Source organism: Thamnophis sirtalis, unplaced genomic scaffold (genome assembly GCF_051295495.1).
Source record: "Thamnophis sirtalis isolate CommonGarterSnake01/CBP01778 unplaced genomic scaffold, rThaSir2_p1.2 scaffold_11, whole genome shotgun sequence".
In the NCBI taxonomy this organism is placed as follows: domain Eukaryota; kingdom Metazoa; phylum Chordata; class Lepidosauria; order Squamata; family Natricidae; genus Thamnophis; species Thamnophis sirtalis.
In genome coordinates, this window is record NW_028261391.1 from 39497871 (window position 1) to 39524680 (window position 26810).

At 39.4% G+C, this 26810-nt stretch overlaps 1 protein-coding gene across 6 annotated transcripts; it reads left to right on the forward strand.

Moving 5' to 3' along the window:
• Window positions 1–427: 427 nt before the first annotated feature.
• On the forward strand, window positions 428–26222 carry LOC148043618 (uncharacterized). 6 transcript variants are annotated; one of them, XM_087724942.1, is made up of 13 exons: window positions 428–590; window positions 2582–2631; window positions 2988–3152; window positions 3794–3911; window positions 5443–5493; window positions 13820–13897; window positions 14703–14759; window positions 17312–17389; window positions 18003–18062; window positions 19597–19661; window positions 22854–22932; window positions 24014–24069; window positions 25919–26222. In XM_087724942.1, exons 1-13 carry the CDS (start codon window positions 576–578, stop codon window positions 26133–26135), a joined length of 1089 nt encoding a protein of 362 aa, XP_087581068.1. In that variant the 5' UTR covers window positions 428–575; the 3' UTR covers window positions 26136–26222. The 6 variants fall into 6 exon arrangements, with proteins under 6 accessions (XP_087581068.1, XP_087581069.1, XP_087581072.1 ...); XM_087724943.1 differs by having other exon boundaries at window positions 2585–2631; XM_087724946.1 differs by having other exon boundaries at window positions 24014–24065; window positions 25919–26062.
• The last annotated feature ends 588 nt before the right edge of the window (window positions 26223–26810 follow it).

Here is a 26810-nt window from a genome sequence, read left to right on the forward strand (position 1 = left end):
CAATGAGCTATAATAATAAAAATATAATGAGAATTCACTCTGATGAGAAATATGCCAGGTATCCTAGTGTTCACTAAATTTCATATTCCTAATTATGGCAATTTGCTTCATACTTTCTTCTATTTCTCCAGTAATTTTTTGAGGCCATTTATCTAAGATCTTCCTGATGTGATGGTTAAATTTTTTTTTCTTGACTTGGAACACAAGTAGAATGATGTTAAAGTGAAAATTAAGAAAATGCTCTTATGCAAGCTCTTATGCAAGCTAAATACAGTATTCGTTAGAGCAGCATTGCCATCTAGTGGTCAGAAAAGTAACGACAACCTCTCCTGAGGAAGTTGTTTATCCTTGAGGTGGTCAAGCCCTTTATGACCTCAAAGCTATATTAAGATGATACACACACAAAAAGACATAAAGACACACACAGATATAGACACAGATATACAAAGCACACACAGATGAGCACACAGGCACATAATACATAACACACACACACACATTATACATGGAGTCAGCTAAAGTACAAGGAAAATCAAATTAGATGTTTCTAAATATATTTCTTGGCAGAGCATGATATGAATGAAACTAAGGTAATACTGATCATTATATGTATATTAGTAATTTTATAAGTAAAATATAGCCACTCTTGGCACATTATAGTTCACTAATATTTGTTTGGCTGTTCCCTCCTTATCCTCAGAGGTTTGGTAAAATTCAAATTCAAATTAGTTTTTGAATATAAAATGAGTAATTAATCTTATTGGAGTAAAAAAAATGGATTCTTGTACAATATATTGAGTATCATTCAAAAGAAATACTCCATTATTAAAGAAGTTACCTATTGTATTACGGGTGGAAGGGGTTACCAGGAGAAGACACAATAATAATGCAGCTCCAAAGTAATGGTAAAAGTAGAAAAGAAATGCTAGTTCTATAACACAGGTGTCAAACTCAATTTCATTGAGGGCTGTGTCAGGGTTGTGTTTGATCTTGGGAGTCCACGGCCCTCCTGAGCTCCATTTTCACTGGCATAAATTTACAGGAGGCCATGGCAGCCAAAAGCAGACCCTTTTCGCTGGCATAAACACTGCAGTCTGGTCCTTTGCTGTTTCCAGGGCAGGTCCATGGGCCAGATCAGTGTTTCTCAACCTTGGCTACTTGAAGATGTCTGGCATTCGCTGGCTGGGGAATTCTGGGAGTTGAAGTCCAGACATCTTCAAGTAGCCAAGGTTGAGAAACACTGGGCCAGATCTAAGTATCTCATGGACCGGATCTGGCCCCTGGGCCTTGAGTTTGACATCCCTGCTCTACACTTTTTAAACGTGTGTTATACATTATCGGTCAACGTCTTGATGCTTCGCCATACCCTGCAGGCATCCCTGATGTGTTATTTGACCATATTTGTTAAATTAGGTTTGTTCACTGTATGATGGAAAAGGAAGACACGGAGAACTTTCCCCATGTCCTCAAGGTTTGGAAGACCTTGAAAACATGGAGAGAGAAAATATCCTGCTAAATCTGGGTGCCATATACTATATCCAAGTAATAGCAACAAGTAAAGATCTTCAGGGAACAGTAACTGTACCACATTCTCAAAACCTTTAGTATAAGAGATAGGAACCTAAAGGCTTCTTCCCTGGATTGTTGATTCTGAAAAGGAAAAACTCTCCCTTTGTACCCCATTCAAGCAAATACCTGTAAAATTGCTTTACAGTATGCTTGAATGACAGGGAAGATCAACATTCCTGAATGGTTTCTATGCTTCACCATGCCTCCATTAAATAGGCATATTTATTTATTTGGGGTTTTTTGTCTGTCTGTCCGTCTGTCTGTCTGTCTGTCTGTCTATCTATCTATCTATCTATCTATCTATCTATCTATCTATCTATCTATCTATTTATTTGTATGCCGCCCATTTCATCTAGAAGCAACTCATTAAAAGCTAGTAAACATTAAAATGATAAATAACAACAGCAATAATATAATGACAGCTATTCACAGAATTTCTGAGACAGAAATGAGAAGTGGGACTTAAAACTGTTTCCATTGTCAAAATAGAAGTTACAGGGAGATGCAAACAACAGCATCCGAGGAGTGGGGGGCAAAAAATCTCAGATGGTGAATCTCTTCTGGACACGTGTCATCTTCAAATCAATCATCACGTGTATTTTGTCCCACCTCCAGAAAGTGCAAATAAATAGCTGGATTCTTAAAACATTGAAAATGAGCAGATGGATAAACTTTTTGTATAAATGGAGAGGGGTAAAGTAAGGTACTTTAGGCCATGTTTTGGTAAGATTTCATTAGACACAATAATAACATTAAACAGTTATAAAACTAGTTATTCTGAAATAAGCACCAGACTAGGATTATATCAGTCTCCCTAAATCTGGTAACCATTATTAGTAGTGCTGGAAGTAAATAAAGTGATAACTCTCAAAATTCACAACAAGTACCTTCCCATATACTCAGCTATACCTGGGATAGCTGAAAACTGTATAAACCAAGCTATTAAACAGTTGAAAAATATTTGCTCCTGAATTTTTTTTAAAAGATACTAAATATCTGTTATTATTGCCAGCAGATTTCAGAAACCTATGTAGCTGTCAATAAAGAAACCAAGAATGCACAGTAAGTATCTTCAAACTAGGAATATAACAATAAAAATGCCCAGGTTTTAAGACATTGGAGGAGAAATTCACTAAATCTCATGGCGCTTTCTTCTACATTGTGCTTACCTCTGCAGCTCATTGATATATCGCTTCTTTAAAAAACTATTTTATTTCTAATCAAGGGCATCTTTCCATATGATGTCTCTAACAAGCCTCTTATGTCTCCAAATATTGAGAAGGAAAGGGAAAAAAATATTGTTAGCTATGGATCCCTGCACATTTTTTCCCTCACACATTGGAATGAAAACATGAAATGGACCCAAATACTGTGACTGCAATAACTGATATGTCTATTTATATATGTGCCCCAACAAGAGACACTTGGATAGCAGCCAAAGGAGCTTCCATCTTTCAGTCCAGGCATATGAATATATGTTTGAGAGAACAAATTACCTATCTCCTTAATGAAGGGAACAACATCAAGGCAAATGTTAGGGATCTACAAGATACTATGAGAATTATGAAAGCTGAACTGAAAAGGTAAGTTGTAGTAAAGATGACTCTACATAAATGACACATTCTTTATTTTCTTTTTTTGAAAAATGTTCAACTGAAACATGAAAAACTATACAGATTTGAACCCTACTTTTCATTCCTATTGCTCAAATATTTTCTCTAAAAAGCTCATAAAATAGAGATTTAAAAACCAGTTTAAATCAAAGCCATATTAATTAGTAGGCTCTGATGATTATAATATTATTCTTGTTGTGGTTACTGTGACTAATATTTCTAATTTGCATGACATCCAAAGTTCTTTGGATTAATACATTATTCAAAATATGTTTTATTTATTATGCTTTTGCGTCAGCATTGATTTCTGGAGACTTGATCGCTCATGGCCAGTTGATCACATGTGAAGCCTTCTCAATGGGATGGTCTTGACTTGGAGCTCCCACCTAGCGAATATACTGGAAGCTGTTAATATTTTCAACAGCTTGGTCAAATAAGTCATCTGCTAGAGTCTTTTCTGGAATATATCCAATACATCTACGTCCTTCCCAGTTTAGTTGGGGAGAAGTAGCTGCTGAAACATTGCACTTTGTCTAATTAGCTTTTTTTACCATGAACAAATTATTACAATTGTTATTGTTGCTATTTATTATTCCATGCATCATGCCCAGAATAAAGCAAGCTGAGGAAGCCGTCACTTTCTTAGAAAAAGACATGGAAACAGTTAAGAAGAGACAGGAGGAGGAGAGTGAAACAGCATCTTCAGAGGAGGAATTTCTGAAAAAACTGGTAGGCAGTAATATAAACAAACACCACTGATTAATTTTTCACACCAAACACAGCATCCTAAAAATAAGAACCATAAATCTGCTGGCTAAATCACCAGTAACTGATGGCATGATTTGAATGCATTTAAAGCAATACCTGGCAGACCTACAGTACATTTTGTCAAACAAATTAAAAAAAATAACTGATTTGTGAAAGGCCTGCTTAAAATGAACCTCACCACTTTAAGGTTTCAGGAGACAAGATAAAACTGAGCTTCTCTGGGATTGGAAGGCAAGGAGGGTTGGGTCTAGTTGGATAGAAGGCACCAGGAATTTTGATTTTTTTAAAAAAAAATCCAAGAAGGCATAATTTGCAAACAATTTGGTGACTGCCAAGAAAATGACATGCACATATTGTGAATCACCTGGAGTCAGGTTTGATTTGCAAGGGCATTTACCTTTTCTTAGTTCAGGACATATTCACTTGACTCCCTCAATGATTATGGCACATCATTACTTTGAAAAGGCAGCCCAGATGCTCAGCACTTACAACTCAGGAGATGCATGCTGACTGTTCTCCAAACAATCCTCTGAGCCTCTGTCAGTTATCGCCCTGTTGGCAATGTCAGAAAGCAGGATAAAGAAGGAATCTCAATGAAAAAGTGTTATCTTTTTTAAATCCAACAGGGCTTCCCTTGAGTAAACTAAGAGTATCTCCTATGACACTTGCTGGTGGTGGAATGCCAATTCCCTGAACTCTTCCTTCTGAGTCCAGAACATTCCCATTCTGGTCTGCCCAAAGACCTCTGGATCAGGGTAGTCTACCCCAGGGGTTTCCAACCCCTGGACCAGGCAAGCGGCAGGAGAGTGTGCACACACAGCTCCATTTGCACAAATGGTGGGCAGTCCACCCCCTTCATGCCAATGATTTTCTCCTTTGCCACAGGCAGCAAAATCATTCATTTGGATAGCTCTGGTGGTCATATCACCCATTTAGGCATGATAGTACTTTCAGAGGAATATTCCCAAATGTAGTTCTGGATCCTACTACTGGATCAATACAAGAGGCTTGGGCACCTTCATGAATGAATTTCTTTATGAACAAAATAAAGTCGTAATGAATCATAGCAAAACATCTCTTTGGGCCAAGACAAATTTGTTCAACTGTAGTTTATTAAACAAATTATGGCTCAATTTTTTGGGCATGAATCAGTAGTGGGATTCAAAAAATTTTACTACCGGTTCTGTGGGCATGGCTTGATGGGTGTGGTGTGGCTTGATGGGCATGGCTTGGTGGTAGGGAAAGGATACTGTAACATCTCCATTTCCTCCCGATCAGCTGGGACTCGGGAGGCAGAGAATAACTGAGGGCAGAGCCAGTCAGAGGTGGTATTTACCAGTTCTCTGAACTGCTCACAATTTCCGCTACCGGTTCTCCAGAACTGGTCAGAACCTTCTGAATACCACCTCAGGCATGAATCTATCTCTGTTTACCAGTCTCTAGAACTAATGCAATTTTAAGGCAGAGATTTCACTTTTTTTTCTTTTTTTAGGAGAAGGACAATGAAAATTTGCATATGAGATTCTTCATGCTTTCTGAGAAGGTAAGTTAGATAGTTATTTCCTGGGATACTTTTTCATCCTACAACATAGAAATATAAACATGATTTATCTTGTTGGATGACATTACAACATTATGATAATATTTAAAAGCCCATGTGATAGTCTGGAAGAAAATAGCTGGCATAGGCTGAAGATGACCTTGTGACTATTACGGATCTTCTGAATACCTCGTGTCAGGCATTTTCACAGAGAACATCACAAAGCATATTTAAACATGACAGAACTTTTACTGCATAATTGTGACCCCTCGCCGTGATTTTTTGAATCCTTTTGCAGATACCCAACTTCAAGGCATTCTGCTTTTGGTGGTTTCCTTAAAAAACAGTCAGAATCTCCCCTTTTTATTTCATCCAGTCACTAAAAACTCCAGTCTTTAAAAATTGTACATAGATGGGATACAACATCACATAAATTATCATATATATAAAAAAACAGTTTCAACCTTTTGCTTAAAGGACAATGCATGCTCATTTGGTGAGGCTAATATTTCATTGTTGAATAGCATTCTTCTGTTGAACAGCTAGAAAATTCTTCCAGATGTCTAATAAAAACCTCCTTCCTTGTAATTTCACCTTGTTGTCTCTTCTGTTCTGGAATGATACGAATAAATCTAGCTGATCTGCTACATGTCAATCCTTTCAATACTTGAAACAAGTATTATGTCCATCTGCTCTTCCCCAGGTTAAACACATTCATGCCCAACCATTCTTCAGAGGTTTTCACTTATCAGCTTGGGTGTTTTTTAATAACCTTCCTAAAATAAGGTGAAAAGAACAAGACACAATAATTGTGGATGTTCCCTGCTCAGTGCAGAATAAATCTGGAAACAGATTTAAAGACACCATCCTTCTGTTGATGCAGCCTAGAATGTATTTCTTTTCTGCAGGCAGAGTGTCATCTCATATTCAGCTAGGCATTCTGATCTTTTGTGTGTGTGCTGTTGCCTAGTATGATCTCCCTGCTCTATATTCATGCCTTTGCTTTTTCATTACCCAAAGGAAGAGCTTTGCATTTGCCCCTGTTGAAATTTTGTTATTATTATTCCAACTTATGAAATCTTCTTGGATCTTGATGCTATCCTCTAATGTATTTGATATGTTCTCCACTTTGTGTCATCAGCAAATTTAGTAATCTTATTCTGTAGCTCTTTCCTGAAGTCATTTATAAATATGTTGAGCAGTACAGGGTATAAAAAAGCTGTGACGTACCTCTGTTGATTGCATTCCCATGACTGGTCACGCTATCAAAAACGGAAAGGGTTTGGATTAGTGTAGTCAGAAGAAAAAGGGAAAAACAGGACAACTAGGAGTAAGGTGAGAGCACCTTTCACAGGTTAAGCTGTGCACAAGTTAAGTACTGCCACCACAGCGCAGTGGTTAGAGTGCAGTACTGCAGGCTACTTCTGCTGACTGCCAGCTGACTGCAATTTGGCAGCTCGAATCTCACCAGGCTCAAGGTTGACTCAGCCTTCCATCCTTCCCCGAATGGTAAAATGAGAACCCAGATGGTTGGGGGCAATGTACTTACTCTCTAAACCACTTAGGACTGTAAAGCAATATACGTCTAAGTGCTATTGCGATTGCTAAGCAGTGGGTGCATCATTGGAAGAGCTGAAGAATCGGATGGAGACAGATAATCTGAAGGAAATCTAGAATATGTTCAATAAGAATCTACATCAACTTAATGCCATGTAATCAATCCAATTAATAATATGCTTACTGTAATTATACTTGATGGTAGTTTTGATCTCTGGGAGATCTATCATTCTATTTTATTTTTTATCAATTTAACTTACTTCAATTTAAATGGCATTCTCTAAAATCTAATTGCAAGGCACCTGCTAACTAAATTAATATTCTAAGGCAGTGGTCTCCAACCTTGGCAACTTTAAGACCTGTGGACTTCAACTCCCAGAGTTCCTCAGCCAGCAAAACTGGCTGAAGAACTCTAGGAGTTGAAGTCCACAGGTCTTAAAGTTGCCAAGGTTGGAGACCACTGTTCTAAGGGATAAAGCAGAAATGAATTGTGTTAGGGTTCTTTTGGTTTCATTTTTTATTATTTACTATAATTCTATTGTTATTTGTAATAAATTTTAAGTTAATTTCATGCATTCCAGGCTTAATTTCAAAAGGTTCTTTTTGCCAACTAGTATAGGTATCTTGCAAAAACATTATTTTGCTAGCAATCTTCTTGGGGAGGGATAGGTTGGTAGGTAAAACAGGGGACAGAAAAACTAAAGAGTATTCTACATGCTATATTGCCTGTTAACTGTATCAGGTCCCAATACTGCTTACCCTTGCTCAATTTATATTCTCAACATGTCAGTTTTGATCACATGAGTCAGTTTTTAACTATGTCAATATAGATTTTGTTAACATTGTGCTTTCCAGAGGTTTTATACTATGTCCCTGTGGCCAAAGATCGTAATGTGATTGCTAATGCAATGAGATCACATTTATACATGAGTCTACAGGTAGTTCTTGACTTATGACTACAACTGAGTCCAAATTTCTGTTGCTAAGTGAAACTATTGCTAAGTGAATTTTGCTCCATTTTATGACCTTACTTGCCACGGTTGCTAAGTGAATCACTAAAGTTGTTAAGTTAGTAGCATGAAACTGGCTTCCCCATGGACTTTGCTTGTCAGAAGGTCGCAAAAGGTGATTATGTGGCGTTAGGAGACTTCAACCATCATAAATACATGCCAGTTGCCAAGCATCCAAATTGTGTTCACGTGACCATGGAGATGCTGCAATGGTAGTAAGTGTAATGTTGTAGTTATAAGTCACTTTTTTTCAGTGCAGTTTTACTTTCAAAAAGTCACTAAATGAACTGTTGTCAGGGACTACCGCTATACATTGGAAGTGCTTCTTCTCTGCCGCAGTTCCTGCCTTTGGGAATAGTTTTGTGATTGAAATCAGCTTGAACTCCATCTTGAATTCATTTCAGAAGATGCTCAAAACTCAGCTTTTCCAAAGAGCATTTGTCAATTGATTATACGTCAGCTAAGAACAAGGTATCCTTGATATACTGTATTTGTGTGTGTGTGTGTGTGTGTGTGTGTGTGTGTGTGTAAGTAAGTATATGTGTGTATGTGTGTATGTGTGTACATATATACAATAGCAGAGTTGGAAGGGACCTTAGAGGTCTTCTAGTCCAATCCCCTGCCTAGGGAGGGGATTGGACTAGAAGACCTCTAAGGTCCCTTCCAACTCTGCTATTGTATATATGTACACACATACACATAGGAAACCCTATACCATTTCAGACAAATGGCTGCCCAACATCTTCTTAAAGACTTCCAGTGTTGGAGCATTTACAACTTCTGGAGGCAAGCTGTTCCACTGATTAATTGTTCTGTCAGGAAATTTCTCCTCAGTTCTAAGTTGCTTCTCTTCTTGATTAGTTTCCACCCATTGCTTCTTGTTCTACCGTCAGGTGCCCTGGAGAATAGTTTGAGTCCCTCTTCTTTGTGGCAATCCCTGAGATATTGGAACACTGCTATCACGTCTCCCCTAGTCCTTCTTTTCATTAAACTAAACATACCCCATTCCTGCAACCGTTATTCATATGTTTTAGCCTCCAGTCCCCTAATCATCTTTGTTGCTCTTCTCTGCACTCTTTCTAGAGTCTCCACATCTTTTCTACATCATGGTGACCAAAACTGAATGCAGTATTCCAAGTGTGGCCTTACAAAGGCATTATAAAGTGCTATTAACACTTCACGTGATCTTGATTCTATCCCTCTGTTTATGCAGCCTAGAACTGTGTTGGCTTTTTTGGCAGCTGCTGCACACTGCTGGCTCACATTTAAATGTTTGTCCAAGATCCCTCTCACACTTACTACTATTGAGTGAGGTACCACCTATACTGTACCTACATTTCGTTTTTCTTGCCTAAATGTAGAACCTTACTCTTTTCACCATTGAATTTCATTTTATTAGATAGTGTCCAATGTTTAAGTTTGTCAAGATCCTTCTGTATCTTAAGCCTGTCTTCTGGAGTGTTGGCTATTCCTGCCAGCTTGGTGTCATCTGCAAATTTGATGAGTTCCCCATTTATTCCCTCATCCAAATCATTGATGAAGATGTTGAAGACTACTGGACCTAAAACAGAGCCTTGGGGTACTTCACTGCATACTTCCCTCCATGTAGATGCAGTTCCATTGAGGACTACACATTGAGTGTGGTTGGTCAGCCAGTTACAAATCTATCTGGTGATGATGCTGTCTAACCCACATTCTTCTACTTTATCTAGTAGTAGGTTATGGTCTACCTTGTCAAATGCCTTACTGAAGTCCAAGTAAACTATATTGACAGCATTCCTATATATATATAACTTTGATTTCATTTAATTCTTTATTTTCTTTTTTTATTTGTTTTATATTTATTATGAATGTTTTATGCATGTTTATTTAAGTTCTTATCATGGATATTTATTATTACCTACTGTGGATATTTTAACAACACAAAATCATCAGCCATGAAAGGTGCTATTGGAATTAAATAAAGGAAGGAATAAGTAAATACATAACAAGATGAATAGTCCAAAAGCTCTGAAGGGCATCCTGGTTAGTAAGGCTGATCTGGAATAACACTGATCTAAACCAAGTTTCCTGCCTAAAGTGAATTGGGAACTGTTATTGATTCATTAGTGTTTGCTCAGCCATATTGAAATAAATGTTTAAAAACTACACTGTAATTATCTCCACTGTGCTCATCCTTCTTTATCATATGTCTTCCCTGACAGAGTGAAAACCATTACAGAGGGAAACATGAAACAGCTTTCGCAGCTGTAGCTCACTTGTCACAGAAATGAATGTTATGCCTGAAGCACTAAATTTTGATAGATTGCAGCTTTTTCCCCAGTTTAGTTTTGAAATTACTATTTAATTTCTATTCAAATAATCATTCACATTATTTAACACATGCTGCATAGGTACTATTTTACCGAGTCATTATAAAACTGATTTAACATTAAGCATCCAACCAACATTATCCAAGCATTGGTATGGCAGGTCTCTGATTATAATCACCTTTGTTTGGTTTTGCTCCTAAGTAGGCATACAGGGATTTCCTTGAAAGTGAGAGGCAATATTTAAGAGAAGGTGTTTTGCTGGTTCTAAGTCTCTCACCAGTGAAAGTTCTCCTATTTAAAGCTACTGTTAATTAGCTTCCTGGAAGGGCGGAGAAACAAAAGGGAACCCTATTTATCAGTTGTTCCGTTGCTAAGTTGTGTCTAACTCTTCACAACCCCATGGACCATAGCACGCCAGGCTCCTCTGTCCTCCATTGTTTCCTGGAGTTTGCTCAAATTCATGTTCATAGTATCAATGATACTATCTAACCCTGCTGTCCCTTTTTCTTTATGCCTTCAACCCAGCTTCAGGGTCTTTTCCTGTGAGTCCTCTCTTCTCTCATTTATAAATGTTTTTTTTTCATTTTCATAACATATAATCACATGTATACTATTACATAGCCAACATCATATTGTATTATTAAATGTTTACCTCAATTCATCTCACTATCAACTCCAAAAAACAACTATTGGCTCTTCTGCTCTCCATACACCATATTTGTACCTTATCCATCACTTTCTTCTCCCTCTCCCCCCACTTCCCTATCTCCTTTCTTCCCTCTGTCATCCTTCTCTTCTCTACTTCCCCTGTCTCTCTCCTTTGCCTTTTCCCCCTTTCCACTCATTTCTCTCCTCCTCTTCTCCCCTCCCTCTCCTATCCCTCTCTTCTTCCCTTACCTCTCTCCTCTACTTCACACTCTTCATCTCATTTACTTGGTGTATTTCAGCTTCAGCACAAGCTCCATTTTATGTTGATGATATTTATAATTCCTTTTCAATATACATATTTAGAATTTAGAATTTAGAATTTATTAGTATTTGTAGGCCGCCCTTTTCCCTGAGGGGACTCAGGGCGGCTCACACAAAACTGGGAAGGGGGAATACAGACATTAAGACAGAAACATGTAATAAAATAGTAAGCAACATACATTCATCATTCGGGAGGGGTAACTATCCTAACCCCAGGCCTGACGGGCGAGCCAGTTCTTCAAGGCTATGCGGAAGGCTTGGACGGTGGAGAAGGTACGAATCTCCATGGGGAGCTCGTTCCAAAGGGTCGGGGCTACTGCTGAGAAGGCCCTCCTCCTTGTAGTTGCCAGCCGACACTGGCTGGCCGATGGAATACGGAGGAGGCCTAATCTATGAGATCTTATCGGTCGCAGGGATGTAATTGGCAGAAGGCGGTCTCTCAAGTATCCAGATCCACCGCCATGTAGGGCTTTATGGGTGATTAATAGCACCTTGAAGCGCATCCGGAGATCGACAGGTAGCCAGCGCAGCTCGCGGAGGATAGGTGTTATGCGGGTGAATCGGGGTGCACCCGCAATCACTCGCGCGGCTGCATTCTGCACTAGCTGAAGTCGCCGGATGCTCCTCAAGGGCAGCCCCATGTAGAGCACATTGCAGTATTCCAGCCTAGAGGTCACAAGGGCCCGAGTGACTGTTGTGAGAGCCTCCCGATTCAGGTAGGGTCGCAACTGGCGCACCAGGCGAACCTGGGCGAATGCCCCCCTGGTCACAGCCGTTAAGTGGTGGTCAAATGACAGCTGTGGATCCAGGAGGACTCCCAAGTTGCGAACCCTCTCTGAGGGGTATAAAATTTGACCCCCCAGCCTGAGTGGTGGAATAGTAGCCAAATCTTTGGGAGGAAAACACAACAGCCACTCGGTCTTTTCTGGGTTGAGCACAAGCTTGTTAACCCTCATCCAGTCCATAACGGCCTCAAGGCCCCGGCTCATCACGTCTACCGCTTCATTGAGTTGGCACGGGGCGGACAGATACAATTGAGTATCGTCCGCATATTGATGGTATCTAATCCCGTGCCTGCGGATGATCTCTCCCAGCGGTTTCATGTAGATGTTGAATAGTAGGGGGGATAAGACCGAGCCCTGAGGCACCCCATAATTTAGGGGCCTAGGGGACGATCTCTGCCCCCCCACTAACACCGACTGTGACCTGTCCGAGAGGTAGGAGGAGAACCACCGTAACACGGTGCCTCCCACTCCCACCTCCCGCAGTCGTCGCAGAAGGATACCATGGTCGATGGTATTGAAAGCCGCTGAGAGGTCAAGGAGGACCAGGATGGAGGAACGTCCTTCATCTCTGGCTCTCCAGAGATCATCTATCAATGCGACCAAAGCGGTTTCTGTGCTGTAACCGGGCCTGAAGCCTGACTGGAAGGGGTCTAGGTAGTTTGCTTCTTCCAAGGACCGTTGGAGCTGGAAGGCCACCACCTTCTCAACAACCTTCCCCAGAAAGGGAAGGTTGGAGACTGGACGATAGCTATTAAGAACAGCATTTAATTTTAGCATATATTCTCTTTTTTAAAAAAAAGAACAAAAAAGTATACATATATAATCATTCTGTCTTTAAATCTCAATAGTTTTTTGTTGTAGGTGTATTTCATGTTCCCTCTCCATTTTCCATATTTACTTTTACTTTTTTTTACTTTTGCCTTTATTTGTATGCCGCCCTTTTCCCTAAGGGGACTCAGGGTGGCTCACAATTCAAAAGGGAGGGGGGAAACAACAAACAGTAAACAATACAGCATATTAAAAGAGAAAAAACGCAACAATCACACCATTCGAGTGGGGCTATAATCTTAACCCCAGGCCAGCCGGGACAGCCAGATCTTTACAGCAGCGCGGAAGGGTTGGAGGGTGGTGTCTTAGATTAGATTACCCTTAATTAGATTACCCTTAATTGTAATCTAATATCTTAGATTAGATTACCCTTAATTGTCTATAAATGACAATCCTCATTGTTCAGTGTTCAACTACAATTCCCTTATTCTGTTATATAGAGTAACAGCGGTAAACATCTCACTTTATTTATTATCTTAACATTTTTATATATGACCATGTTTCATATATGTTGGTTAAAATATATGAAATATGGATAAATATGATATTGATATGGGAATGTTGTATAGCAGAGGTTTGTGACTCACTTTTATACATGATAATTAAACTGAGTTGTGAATTGACTGAAAATGACAATAGAAGCAGGAGTCCTCTCTTTTCATTAGGGGGCCAAAGTATTTGAGCTTCAGTTTTAGTATTGTTTATCAGTAGAACAGAACAAAACTGGAAGTTTCAGGTTTAAGATTATCAGACCAGTTTATGAATTGGCCTTCCATATCAAGATGTAGTATCAAGGAACAGTTGACTGATCAGTCCATAATGGTGAACTGAATATGAGTTTTTGCATTGCTTTTGTGTCCAAAACTAGAGCTCAGCTTTGACAGCATCAAAGAATATCAATCAGCGGAACTACCTTCAGCTCTGCTGTTATGTCAATAAACTACAGGCAAGTAAATGTAGAAGCAGAATAGAAATAGAAATAAATACATTGTTAAGGACTTGTCTGTGTGACAAATGGTAAGTTTTATTATTATCATTATTATATGAAATTTGTCTCAGACTAAGAACCAAAGGGTCATGTGGTGGTTGAATATGCTGCAATATATTATTGGGTTACAATAAACACTGTGGGGAAAATCAGGTTTATAATTAATTATAGAGAGAGAAAATATCATCCTACTATGTCATTTTTGTTACAGAATTTAAATGTGTAAAGTATCTTATTCAGTATGAATTTTGAAGTACAGATTACTTACAAATATTAAATCCATCTCCTCCAAAGCATTTCAGTTAAATAATTACAAATGATCTGATTGGTCGTTATTATTGCAATAGAGATACCACTTCATCTAAGGCCAGGACAGCTAAACTGCGAAAATCCAATTTGGAAGTTTTTGTACAATTTCTTTGCTGCCATCTGGCGGTCAGCTGGTTCCTGATTGATTGACCAATTGACAAGATGTAGGTCTATCTGTTCACAATTCAGCACAAATAAGAAAAAACTTCTGGATCAAAAGATTAGCAACATAACATTAGATTACTTCAAGCTGAGGATAATATTCAGCCTCCTGTTTGACAAACACCACATTTTCTATGCATTGCACCATGAATGCTGCATTTTATCTCAGAGCAGCTGAAGAGAAAAGCTGAAAAACTTTGCTTTTTCTCCTCAACTCCTGCTTTATTACTGCTTTTGAGATAACAAGCTGGGGTATCTACTGAGATAATTAATTATTATTATTTTTAATTAGAGGGAACTTCAAGAATGCAAACTGATTTGTGGAGAGGAAGATGAGGTTTTCAGAAAGGTACATATTATTATTAGCCAAACTTTTGAAGAGTTAAGTGTGTTAATTGCAATTCAAAGACTCTTATGATGACTCTAAAATGTATTATAGAATCAGTTTCCATAGACCTGTGATGGTGAACCTATGGAACGTGTGCCACAAGTAGCACATAGAGTCCTCTCTGCAGGCACACCAGCTGTTGCTCCAGCCCAGCTCCACTGTGGAAACCTGCATGCCTCTCATCAGCCAGCCGGTCTTCGGCTCTGCTGCGCATGCACAGGGGCAGGACGCTTGTGGGGGATGTGCATGCATGGGGCGGGGCCATGTGAGGGGATGCTCGCATTGCATTTTGGGTGTTCACATGTATGTGTGCACCTCCTGCTCCATTTTGGACCTGGAAGGCCTCCTGCACCGACCTGGAAGTAAAAACGGGATGTGGAGGCGCTGCACAAGAATCCCCCCCCACACTCTGTTTTGGGCCTGTAAGGCCTTCTGCACCAACCTGGAAGCCAAAAATGGGCAAAGGACAGGGGGCATGCACGAAGATGTGTGTGCATGCGCAGGGGTGCTCACATTGTATTTTGGGGTGACACACGTGTGCCCATTTGCACACATACGTACTTCGAGCACTCGGCACCAAAAAGGTAAGCCATCATTGCCATACACTATACCAGTGATGGCTAACCTTTTTCCCATTGCATGCCAGAAGCCGGGGGAGTGCAGGGGCGTGCGTGGGAGTGCCCACCCCATAATACTATGCACGCGACTCCCACCCTCGCCCCTGCTTTTGGCATGCAATGAGCATGTTTTTCACCCTCCAGGCTCCAGAGGCTTTCTAGGATCCTGGGGAGGGAGAAAACGGCCTCCCCCGCCCCTCCTGGAGGCCCTCCAGAGGCTTCAGGAGGCTTCCTTGAAGCCTCCAGGGGGCAAAAAACAACCCTATGCACAAACCGGAAGTCACAACAGCCAAAAATGAAGGCCAAAGTCGTCTTGCCAGCATGCGCATGCACGCTGGAGCTGACAGGGCTACACCTCGCATGCCCTAACAAATGGCTAGGTTCACCATCATGGGACTATACTATATAAGCTTCCTGGAATATGACGCTGCAGATTGGGGTTGCTGTGAGAGGAAGAGAGAAGTCAGACAAGTCAATTATAAAAAGACAATAACAGTTTCATAAAATTAAGCAATTCCAAGTCTGCTTCTCTCTGAAAACAGCAAACTAAACTCATAATCCCAAGAGTATCCTGATCCCCAGAATTAAATAAACTTGCAACTCTTTCCCTAAAAGAGACATGGGATAATAGAGGCCAGCCTGTAGCTTCATATGCATTTACATAAAAATACAGAGGATGGAGTAGAAGGCTTCCCCTGACTGACACTAAGTTCCTACTTACTGTCCCACACTTTATTCTGGACAATGTCAAGCTCTTCATTAATTTATTCATGAGGAATAAAGTGGCAAAGTTCCTCTGATTATTCTTGGTAGGTTGGCCAAATGAGAAGGAAGAGTGTGATAAAATTCTCTCAGAGTTTGAGGCCTGCTTTGTTCCCCACTCCTTTCCCAAGGGAGAAGGTACAATATAGGCAATTTAAAGTTGCCCTTTCTGCACCTGGCTGTTGTCTTAAAGGGCAAATTTCTGTGCTTTAATGGTCTCTGCCCACTATCTAGATTTATATGACAAATCACACAGAAGTTTTCCTTTAATTTATACAGGTCTGAGCCTTTTAGAATAGCCTTTTGGAATTCACTACATATCATTTTTATTAACAATCTCTTCATTAACCTTTCGCAAAGCAAATACCTTTTTTTTAATTTGGCAAGAGGGGTAGCAGCATTTTTGGCTGGTATTAACAAGGTCTTTGAGTGACCTTCCTAAATATTTCATTTCCATTTTTCCCTGTTGATTTTCAGGCATTTCAAAGACAGCTCAAATAGTCTAATAACTGATTTTCAGGATAAGCATCTCTGAAGGTTTCAGCTACCTGCAATACTTGTTGTCTGGATTCATATATTTTGTTACTCCATGGTTTCTATGGCATAGAATAGAATAGAATAGAATAGAATAGAATAGAATAGAATAGAATAGAATAGAATAGAATAGAATAGAATAGAATAGAATAGAATAGAATAGAATAACAGAGTTGGAAAGGACCTTGGAGGTCTTTTAGTCCAACCCCCTGCTTAGGCATGAAACCCTACACCATTTCAGACAAATGGTTATCCAACATCATCTTAAAAACTTCCATTGTTAGAGCATTCAAAACTTTTGGAGGCAAGCTGTTCCATTGATTAATTGTTCTAACTGTCATTTCTCCTTAGTTCTAGGTTGCTTCTCTCCTTGATTAGTTTCCACCCATTGCTTCTTGTCCTGCCCTCAGGTGTTTTGGAGAATAGTTTGACTCCCTCTTCTTTGTGGCAACCCCTGAGATATTGGAACACTGCTATCATGTCTCCCCTAGTCCTTCTTTTCATTAAACTAGACATACCCCATTCCTGCAACCGTTATTCATATGTTTTAGTCTCCAGTCCCCTAATCATCTTTGTTGCTCTTCTCTGCACTCTTTCTAGAGTCTCCACATCTTTTCTACATTGTGGCGAACAAAGTTGAATGCAGTATTCCAAGTGTGGCCTTACCAAGGCATTGTGGTATTAACTTTATGTGATCTTGATTCTATCTCTCTGTTTATGCAGCCTAGAACTGTGTTGGCTTTTTTGGTAGCTGCTGCACACTGCTGGCTCATATTTAAATGGTTGTCTGCTGGACCTCCGAAATCCATCTCACAGTTACTACTATTGAGCAATGTACCACATATACTGTACTTGTGCACTTTGTTTTTCTTGCCTAAATGTAGAACCTTACTTTTTTCACCTGAATTGATTCCCTGAATGAATCACAATTCTGGGTCCTAATAATAAAAAGCATACATAACTTATAAAAAAAATTATTGAGCTCTCACAACATATTAAGTCTCAGACATATTGTATTTTTACTTCCACAATGATGTTGCTACTCAGTCAATGCATGTTTAATTAAGTCAAACATAAAGAACTCTAAAACTAAAATGACCATTGATAACAAAAAAACGTTGGGGGTTTTGTATCTTTTTGCTGCCGTTTATTGCCATCTGGAAGTTTGCAGTCTAGATATGGTACTTAATGACATTTAAATGTGCTTATGTAAATGTGCTGAATAATAAAAACAAAACAGCCAAATAATATGTTAAGAGCATGTCAGAAATTACTTGAATTTGTTTTCCAGATGAAATACCAAATTCAAGAGCTAGAAGAGTACGTACAAGAATACGAAGTAAAAATACAGGTATTTTTAAGGCACTGTGATATGGTATCATGCTGGCTGCAAAAATTCAGATGACTATTTTATGGCAACAAGTTGGAGTTTTCTCTGCTGTTCCCTAGTGGCCCCTATTTATGCAGTCCTAAATTCCTAGTGTATTGAAAGATAACTTGCCAATGGTATACAAACATGGTATTTGTTTTTCTATAGCCAAACCAAAGTTTTTGGCAAAAAATGTTGATTCCTCACAAAGAAGGCTATCATTCTATATTGATTCAATGGTGCTTATACCTCCACTTTTGAAAAACAGTCTTTCCTTTTCTAGATTAAAATAACAGGTACATAACAGTTGAATGTCATGAACCTCATCCTAGTATTCTCTACCTGAAGTTCTACCTGCATGAATTTTCCAAATGAGCCATGCCCCTCTAGACATCCATCATATGACATCATAATCCTGCAGTTTCTGGCTCACATGGATACAGTACATCTAAAGTCATACAAGTGAAGGCTTTTCTACTGAGAGCTGAAGGCTTTTCTCTCTGCAAGAGAAAAATATCATTCTTAAGAGAAGAGAAGAGAGGAGAGGAGAAGAGAGAATAACAGAGTTTGAAAAGACCTTGGAGGTCTTCTAGTCCACCCCCCTGCCTAGGCAGCAAACACTATACCATTTCAGACAAATGGTTATCCAACATTTTCTTTAAAACTTCCAGTGTTGGAGCATTTACAACTTCTGAAGACAAGTTGATCCACTGATTATTTGTTCTGTCAGGAAATTTCTCCTTAGTTTTTAGGTTGCTTCTCTCCTTGATTAGTTTCCACCCATTACTTCTTGTCTTGCGCTCAGGTGTTTTGGAGAATAGCTTGACTCCCTCTTCTTTGTGGCAATCCCTGAGATATTGGAACACTGCTATCATGTCTCCCCTAGTCCTTCTTTCATTAAACTAGACATACCCAATTCCAGCAATCGTTCTTTATATGTTTTAGCCTCCAGTCCCCTAACCTTGCTTACTTCAAGGGTAGAACTAATTGGAGCAGGTACTCCTGGAAGAAAAAAAGCTTCCATAGGGCAATGGTGTAACTAAGAACAAATGAAAAAGAGTCAGTTTGAGAACATAATGGTAATCAATTATCTGGATTTTTTCAATCAAGGTTCAGGTCTGGGCTTAAGAGGAAAACTTCTCTAATTGCTCTAGTTGGTGACCTAAGGCAAGACTTAGATGCAGGAGAAGGTCTCTACTAGCCATGTTAGATCTTCAATACCATCAACCATGGTCTGTTTCTGGATCCTCTGTGAGAGTTAGGAACTGAGGTCACTGTGTTTTGGTAGCCCAGTTCCTTCCTTTCAGAGCAGTTCCAGGCCGTTCGGTTTAGAAACCAACTCAAATGCAAACTTTAGTTCTCCATAGGGAATGGCCTTCCCCTGGAAAGAGCTGGTATGCAATCTGAGGATGCTCTTGGATGTTTTGCTCTTATTGGAACAGGGAGTACAAGTGTGGCTAGGAAGGCCTTATTCATCTTCAGCTATTTTCCCAACTTGCCATGTATTTCTTCCTAGATTCTTCAAGACAGAGAACAAACTCTGCAGATTGAGCTGTCAGCAGTTGAGACAGAGAAGGCCCGGTAAGATACACTTCTATGAATCTAATTCTTTCTGTATCATATGTTAAATTTCAACCTTTGTAAGTCATGCAAACATAATTGTAATTCTGTATGAGAAGAATGTTCCTTTGATGTAAGAACTGCTGTGGGAAAGAGGACAGAGATTTTCCAGCTGCATGTGGTTCTTCTCTAAATCACATCTTTTCTTCTTGTGCTCCTTTTAGGTAGATTATTTCTGCATATTTCTAATAAGTGAAGAGCCTTGGCTCAACTATTACAGTACTGTAGGTACAGTTTTAGAGAGAAAACCCCAAAAGGAGCTTTTTAAGAGTCTCCTGTTTGTTTTATTTCCTCCCAGAGGTTCTCTCAGTACAGGTAATCCCTGACTTATGACCACAATTGACTCCCAAATTTCTGTTGCTAAGTGAGATGACCTTGCTTGCCACATCTGTTAAGTGAATCACTGCAGAATGTTAAGTTAGTAATGCAGTTGTTAAGGGAATCTGGCTTCCCCATTGACTTTGCTCATCAGAAGGTGGCAAAAGCTAATCACATGACCCCAGGACACTGCCACTGTCATAAATATGAAACAGCTGCCAAACGTCTGAATTTTGATCATGTGACCATGGGGATGCTGTATGGTCATAAGTGTGAAAAATGGTCATGTCATTCTTTTCAGTGCCGTTGTAACTTTGAATGGTCATTAAATGAACTGAAGTTGAGGACTACCTATACTTTTATTTCAAAAGTCACTCATAGTTGGAGAAGATGTAAAAAAATGGTAACTCTTTCTAGGATTTCTTGGATTGTCATACTTTTATAAGCCTATCTTCATTTATATCTGAAACCTGCAGCCCTTTCCACCAGCCAGTCTGCTAAACCAATTTCGTTCTGGAATCCTCCCCACTGCAACTTCTGCTGCCACCTGATCAGTGGTGGGTTTCAAAAATTGTTTGAACCTATTCTGTGGGTGTGGCCTCCTTTGTAGGAGTGGCTTGCCACCCATGTGACCGGATGGGAGTGCCTTCCACCCATGTGACCGGATATGAAGATGCCAACAACACTTGTCAGAACCACCTTAAATTACCTCACACACAGCACTGGCATGCATAAGAACATGATGTAAACTTGTTTTTTAAAAGGCATCTTTGGTTTGCGTTAAAACAACTTCAACATACACAATGTTCTGATTGCACCACAAACGCAGTAGTCATCCTTATCTTTCACAGAGGCACTGAGTTTTATAAATATGAGCATGATAGTGTAGAATAATCATATCCAAGGACCAGTGGTGGGTTTCAAAAAATTTTGGAACCTCTTCTGTAGGTGTGGCCTGCTTTCCGGGTCCACTGGTGGAACTTCTTCTAACTGGTTCGGTAGATTTGACGAACCGGTTCTACCGAATAGGTGCGAACTGGTAGGAACCCACCTCTGTACCTGATCCAGAAGATGATACACAAATATCTCCAGTTCATTCCCTAAAACACCTCCAGAATCATCCAACAACCTGTGTGCCCTGAACAAGCATTTTAGCTCTCTCTGTAATCTTTTTTGAATCAACATTTGTTGCATGGATTTCTTTTAACTATTCAGATATTGTCAATTCAGCTGTGGATATTTGCATATCAATTTCGTTTGGGTTGATTAATGATTGCAATGAAGTTTTTCAATTTCAGTTTTCCTGGCTTTTGCCTGAAGGAAATTTGTTGGTTGTTTGCATAAATCAAAGGTAGCTGAAGTTAACCAAGTCATGCCTTAAGCCTTAACAAGAGTCTTTATAGTTTGCATTCTGAGGAGAGAAAGAGAGTTCATGACTTTGAAGGCGGCATTCTGATTCTAGTGTCTGTGATGCTATTTTCTTTTTTCAAGAAGTAGAGTTTGCAGGTGGAAAAGTATAGTTAGAAGGGCATGAATTTACTGGCTGTAGATCAGCGGTGTCAAACTGGCAGCCTGCAGGCCTCTTCCTCCTGTTTCCAGCCAATATGGACGTGAGCTTTTTTTTTTTTTGCACCAATTGGGCCCACAATATTTGCTGATGTTATGGATCCATCTTGTTTTTAGGTCTCTTTCATGGATGCTTTTTATCAAGTGGGATCCATTCTATGACTGCCTTGCCCCACCTGCCATCACTTCTTCTTGCTATGTGACCAGCCCATTTTCATTTCAATTATTTTACTCTCTTGATAATATCATATACTTTCATTTGTTCTCTCTATATATACTGTATATTTAATTCTTCGGATTAAATTTACTTTCTTATAAAAAGACCCAGGGAAAAAAGGCTGACAAAAAAACCCGCACTATTAATATCAGTTTCTGTGTTTTATACACAGTGCATACCAGGGGTGAGTTTCAAAAAAAAAATAAATTACCATTTCTGTGGGCATGGCTTATTTTGTGGGCATGGCTCTGTGCACAAATTTAGATTTCAGATTGGAGATGGGAAAAAACTTTTTTTTAAGGCCAAAGAAAGCAGCAGCCCAAGCCCTGCCGAGCTGAACACAGGAGAGCTAGAGGGTCCAAAGACTGCCTGGTTTAGTTCGCTGCCTGTGAGCTCCAGGGGAGGGGGCAGAAGCTGAGCGAGCAAGTCAGCAATTTGCCTCTAATCTGCAGTTTAAAAGTAAACTTGCTCATGAGTAAACTGCAGATTAGAGGCAGCTGGCAGATCCTGGCATGCTCGCTTGGCTGTTCACACTCCTCCCCCCAAGAGCTTGCAGGCAGCAAACAAAACTGCCACTTCCTGCCTCCATGCATTGAGGAGGCGGGAAGGCTCGATCCCACTTAGGAGGCAGTGGTTGTGAAGCCTCAGAGCTCCCTGAGCAGCCCATGCTGCTTACCTGTGTGTAGGCACTAGAAGGCAGTTGTGTGGATGGACATGGAAAAGACGAGGCAAGGCAAGTGTCAAAGCGAGCTGGTTCAGGGGTGTGGCCAGCCAGTCCTCATTACCGGTTCAACAACCCACACCCAATTACCACTACCAGTTCTCCCAAACCAGTCCGAACTGGGAGCAACCCACATCTGGTACATACCATCTTATCATACAAGCATGGCTTTCTCAATACTGGCTTAAAGGACACCACTTCTTTCATCATTATAATCTCCAAAGACTACCACATTCTTTGATGATTTCTTGAGAATCCCATTTGACCGGTTTTAGGAACAAGCCCACTGGTACAAAATCTGTTTCAATAATCCAGACTTCTCTTCTTTCAGGTGTCACAGCAACTTTCCAGGCAAGTTTTTGAATCTTCATCCAAAGAACTTGATGTATGAAATAGCCAGGGCTCAACTGGTCAGTAACTTTGTTTTATCCAAAACAGAGAAAGCTATCTGGTCAGTCTTGTGAACATAAATTATAGATGACCAATGAGGGGAAATGGGGTCCTCTGTTTTAGCTATACTTATTACAATTACTGAAATTGAGCTTTGACAGAGATGGTTGCTTAAAGATATCTTGGCACTGTAGAATAAGATGTTGCTTTATAGATTCTGAAGGGGAAAAGATACAGACTGACCTTAAATAATTGGTGATTAATTCAAAGAAACTGGCAGGTTGTCCTCACAGTAAACTAATAACCTACAGTTTGCAATTACAGTAGAACCTCTGGTCACCAAGGCTTCTGACTACGACCAAATCAGGTTCTGACCAAATAATTCACAATTTTTTTTCCGTAGCCAATTTCCCTTTCTGCACCATTTTTTTATAAGCGCCTAATTTTCAAAATTAGGTTTGGATCACAACCAAATTGGTTTGTGACCAAAGTTATAGAATGAATTATGGTTGTGACTAGAGGTTCTACTGTACTACTTTCTTAAATAGTCATCAGATACAGTATCTGTAGTCTCCAAATAAGGATTGACTTAACAACCTGAAACTATGATGTTCCTCTGCATTAACAGTGGGGCACAAATTTAGCAGTAATTGACTTGTCGTCTGCTGTTACTGGATTTCTGTGCACATATGGGTGGTTGGCATCAATAGACAGCATGCCTCTGAATTTCAGTTGCTGGAAAACATCAGGAGAGCATTATTGTGTATCCCACCTGACGTATCCATCTGGGAGATCTGAGAAGAAATACTGAACTAGACTGGTCTTGACAGGATTTAGCAGGTTCTTTCTTAGACATTCTTAAATCATGTTGCTCAAAATGGTTACAAATGCTGTTATTTTACAACAGCTAAGAGAATAGTGCAAAATCATGCTGTAATTTAGCAGCATGGTTTCAGTGTTTCAGTGGCAAGAAAATTAAATTAAGGGACCTTAATTGTCTAAATTACACAGAGAAGAACTTTAAAACGTTGACCAATTAAACACTGGAAACACTGGAGGCTGGAAATCATAAAAATCTAATTTTACTCTTTTTTACCTAAGGAAGAAAAAATAAGAAAGGAAGAGAGGCCTATGAAACAGCAGCTTTGTGGTGGTAGGTTAGTGAAGAAAATATTACTATTTGATAGTGACAATAACTACAACATAAACCTGCAACAACCAGAAAGAGGAACCTGACTGATATGCACGGAGTCCATTTTTCTTATAATCAGATGATTGCCTGGAGAGCTTGTGTAAGGTTTTCTTGTGGTTTTCAGAACTCGGTTTTTATGATTAATCAGGCAGACCACAGTTTCCATTAAAGAAAAATAGAATTCAGAGGTGAATTTGCAATACACTCAATGGTAGCAGGACATTAAACAATAGGATGGTTTATAAAATCTAATGAGAATATCTTCCTAGTTTCATAACTATTATGTTATGCACCATGAATGTCACAAATATCCAACACAGTTGTAGCATCTTAGCCTAAATGACTTAATATCATTAGTCAAAGAGGAATCAAACTTTTTTAGAATCCATTAGATTCCAGTACATTGGTTGAAGAATCGGTGCAATATATTACAACTTCAAATAAATAATAACACTTGGATGCTTCCTTCTGTGATGCAAGATAGAAGAAAGTGTTGTATATATTATGCAGCTAAGCCTTTTCTTTCCTATTTAGTGGTTTCTTTGGCAGAACTTTGACCCTTTCATTAGGGACAGATTAACTTGTGCCAGTAAACAAACCACAGATTTCTGTCTTCCTTTCTTTTGTTAAATGGGAAGAATTATTATTATCAGGTGTTGGGTTGGGTTGGGTTGGTTTAGTTTGATGTGATGTCTATTGGAGAAGGGAACATAGAAGTTGATTAGGTAACCGGCACAGCAGAGGTGGGTTGCTCCCGGTTCAGCCCAGATCGGGTGAACCAGTAGTAGCAGCGATGGGAGGCCACGCCCACCTGCCCAGATGCTTCTGCGCATATGCAGAAGCATCACACACAAGCACATCTGAACCAGTAGTAAAAAAAATTGGCAACCCACCACTGAGGCACAGAGCAATGTTTCTGTTGTTACATGACTGTCACTCAGGGCTAATTAACCAAAGACTCAAGATACTCATTATTATCTAGTCTTAGGTTTGTGGCCAAATTGTTCAGTATTTCAGATCTATCAAGATTCAAGTAGAATTAACATTGTTTACTTCTTCAGTTATGTGCATAAGCAGAAGACAGAAAGCCTATGGGATGGAAAGTGTAGAGAATCTTTTTCCCAAAACATATCTCCTAGACTCAAATCAAGGAAGCAAATCAAGGAAGTAAAGGAAGTCACTCAAAGTATGGAAGTTTTCATCACAACCCACTTTCCAGAATTACAGCTCATGCAAGTTTTAGGAGTAGAAGTTCCAACACATCTAGGAAGGATTTGTTTAGGCATGGCTGGGATTCTAAAATACTATCTTGCTGAAACCTGTCATAGCTGGGGAGATACAGATATAGTTCTGCCACATTCAGTCTACTGTTTTAGATGTTTGATCAAGCCTGCTAGAAAGAAACCAGGTACTTCATTGACACTGAAATTTTATCAATAGTTGGTTAAAACCCGGAAGAGGGGTGTTTTGTTTTTTTGCTGCTTGTTTTTCTTTCATCTGTGATATGAATGCAGTGCCAAACGTATTTCTTTATCACCCAACAGGGATTCAACTTACTAGTTATCAACAACAAATTCATATGCCCAGAAAATGCAACTAGGGCTTCCAGACATGCCTTTATGGTCACCTCTGAAACCCTCTTTTTAATCAAACACCAAAAATTTCTTGTACCTGAACATCAAACTCTTAGGAATTTAGTTACAGTATATGTTTTCTCCAATCAATAAACTGTCATTAAGATGTAAGAAGTTATTGTTTTTGCCATGACCCACTTTACTTTTATCAACTGCAGGTTTCACATTTCTCTTCAACAGGTGGAAGCTAGCCTGGGTCTTTATTATTTTGTGGCATTTTGCTGGAATCCTGCTGGTGATACTCCTCACTGTGCTTCTAGCCATACTCTTCGTTCTTGGTGCCTGCCTTTCAAACCATACAGTGACAGAGGCATACCAACGACCCCTATGGCGGTTTTTGGACTATTATATCCAGCCACATATGCAACTGTACAGTACTGGCCTCTTACCAAAGTGATGCCAGAATCAAAAAAAGCTGCTGACTAAAGTGATCCTGTCATTATAATGTTTATGAATGTGGATAAAGCTGATATCCTATCAAAAAGTTCCAGGGCTGAATTATTTCAATTGAAATTCCTTGCAGACCTGCTCAATTTATCATGCTAACTACGTCAACTCTATGTGGCTGACACTTGAACCACACTGTTTTCTCTGCCTGCTTGAATTTAAAGATAGCATAAGAAAAGTCCAGAACAAAGGCCTATCCAATCTTCCTCTCAATAGTGGCCTGAGTCAACCATTATGACATAGACCTAAAAAGGCAAACCTTCTGTGAATCTCTCTAATTTCTTTTCAAAGCAGTCCTATTGGTAGCAGTTTCCTTAGTTTAGCTTTGCTGATAAGTATATCTCCCACACTCAGTGCCATTGAAAATGCCAAGTTCTAGAAAAATGAAAAGAATTCTTTATCCCCTTTCTTTATACCAGGCCCAATTTTATATGTATATAAAAACTCATAAGAAGACTATGCATGTAAAGTGATTGATGCTCCATGACACAAAGCTTGATTCACAAATTGGATAAAAATCTGTCCTTTGGAAGAATATAGTTTAAAAATAAAAATATAGAACACAAACTGGAAAAATAACAATAAAAATACTATCAATAAAAGAGAATATTAAGAAGTCTCTTCA

Excerpts from the sequence above, each read along its gene's own strand:
- LOC148043618 (XM_087724942.1), top strand. Across the intron at positions 14,760-17,311 it reads AAGATGAGGTTTTCAGAAAG|AGTCTCCACATCTTTTCTAC; the intron begins GTACATATTATT and ends CACTCTTTCTAG. Across the intron at positions 18,063-19,596 it reads AATACGAAGTAAAAATACAG|ATTCTTCAAGACAGAGAACA; the intron begins GTATTTTTAAGG and ends ATTTCTTCCTAG.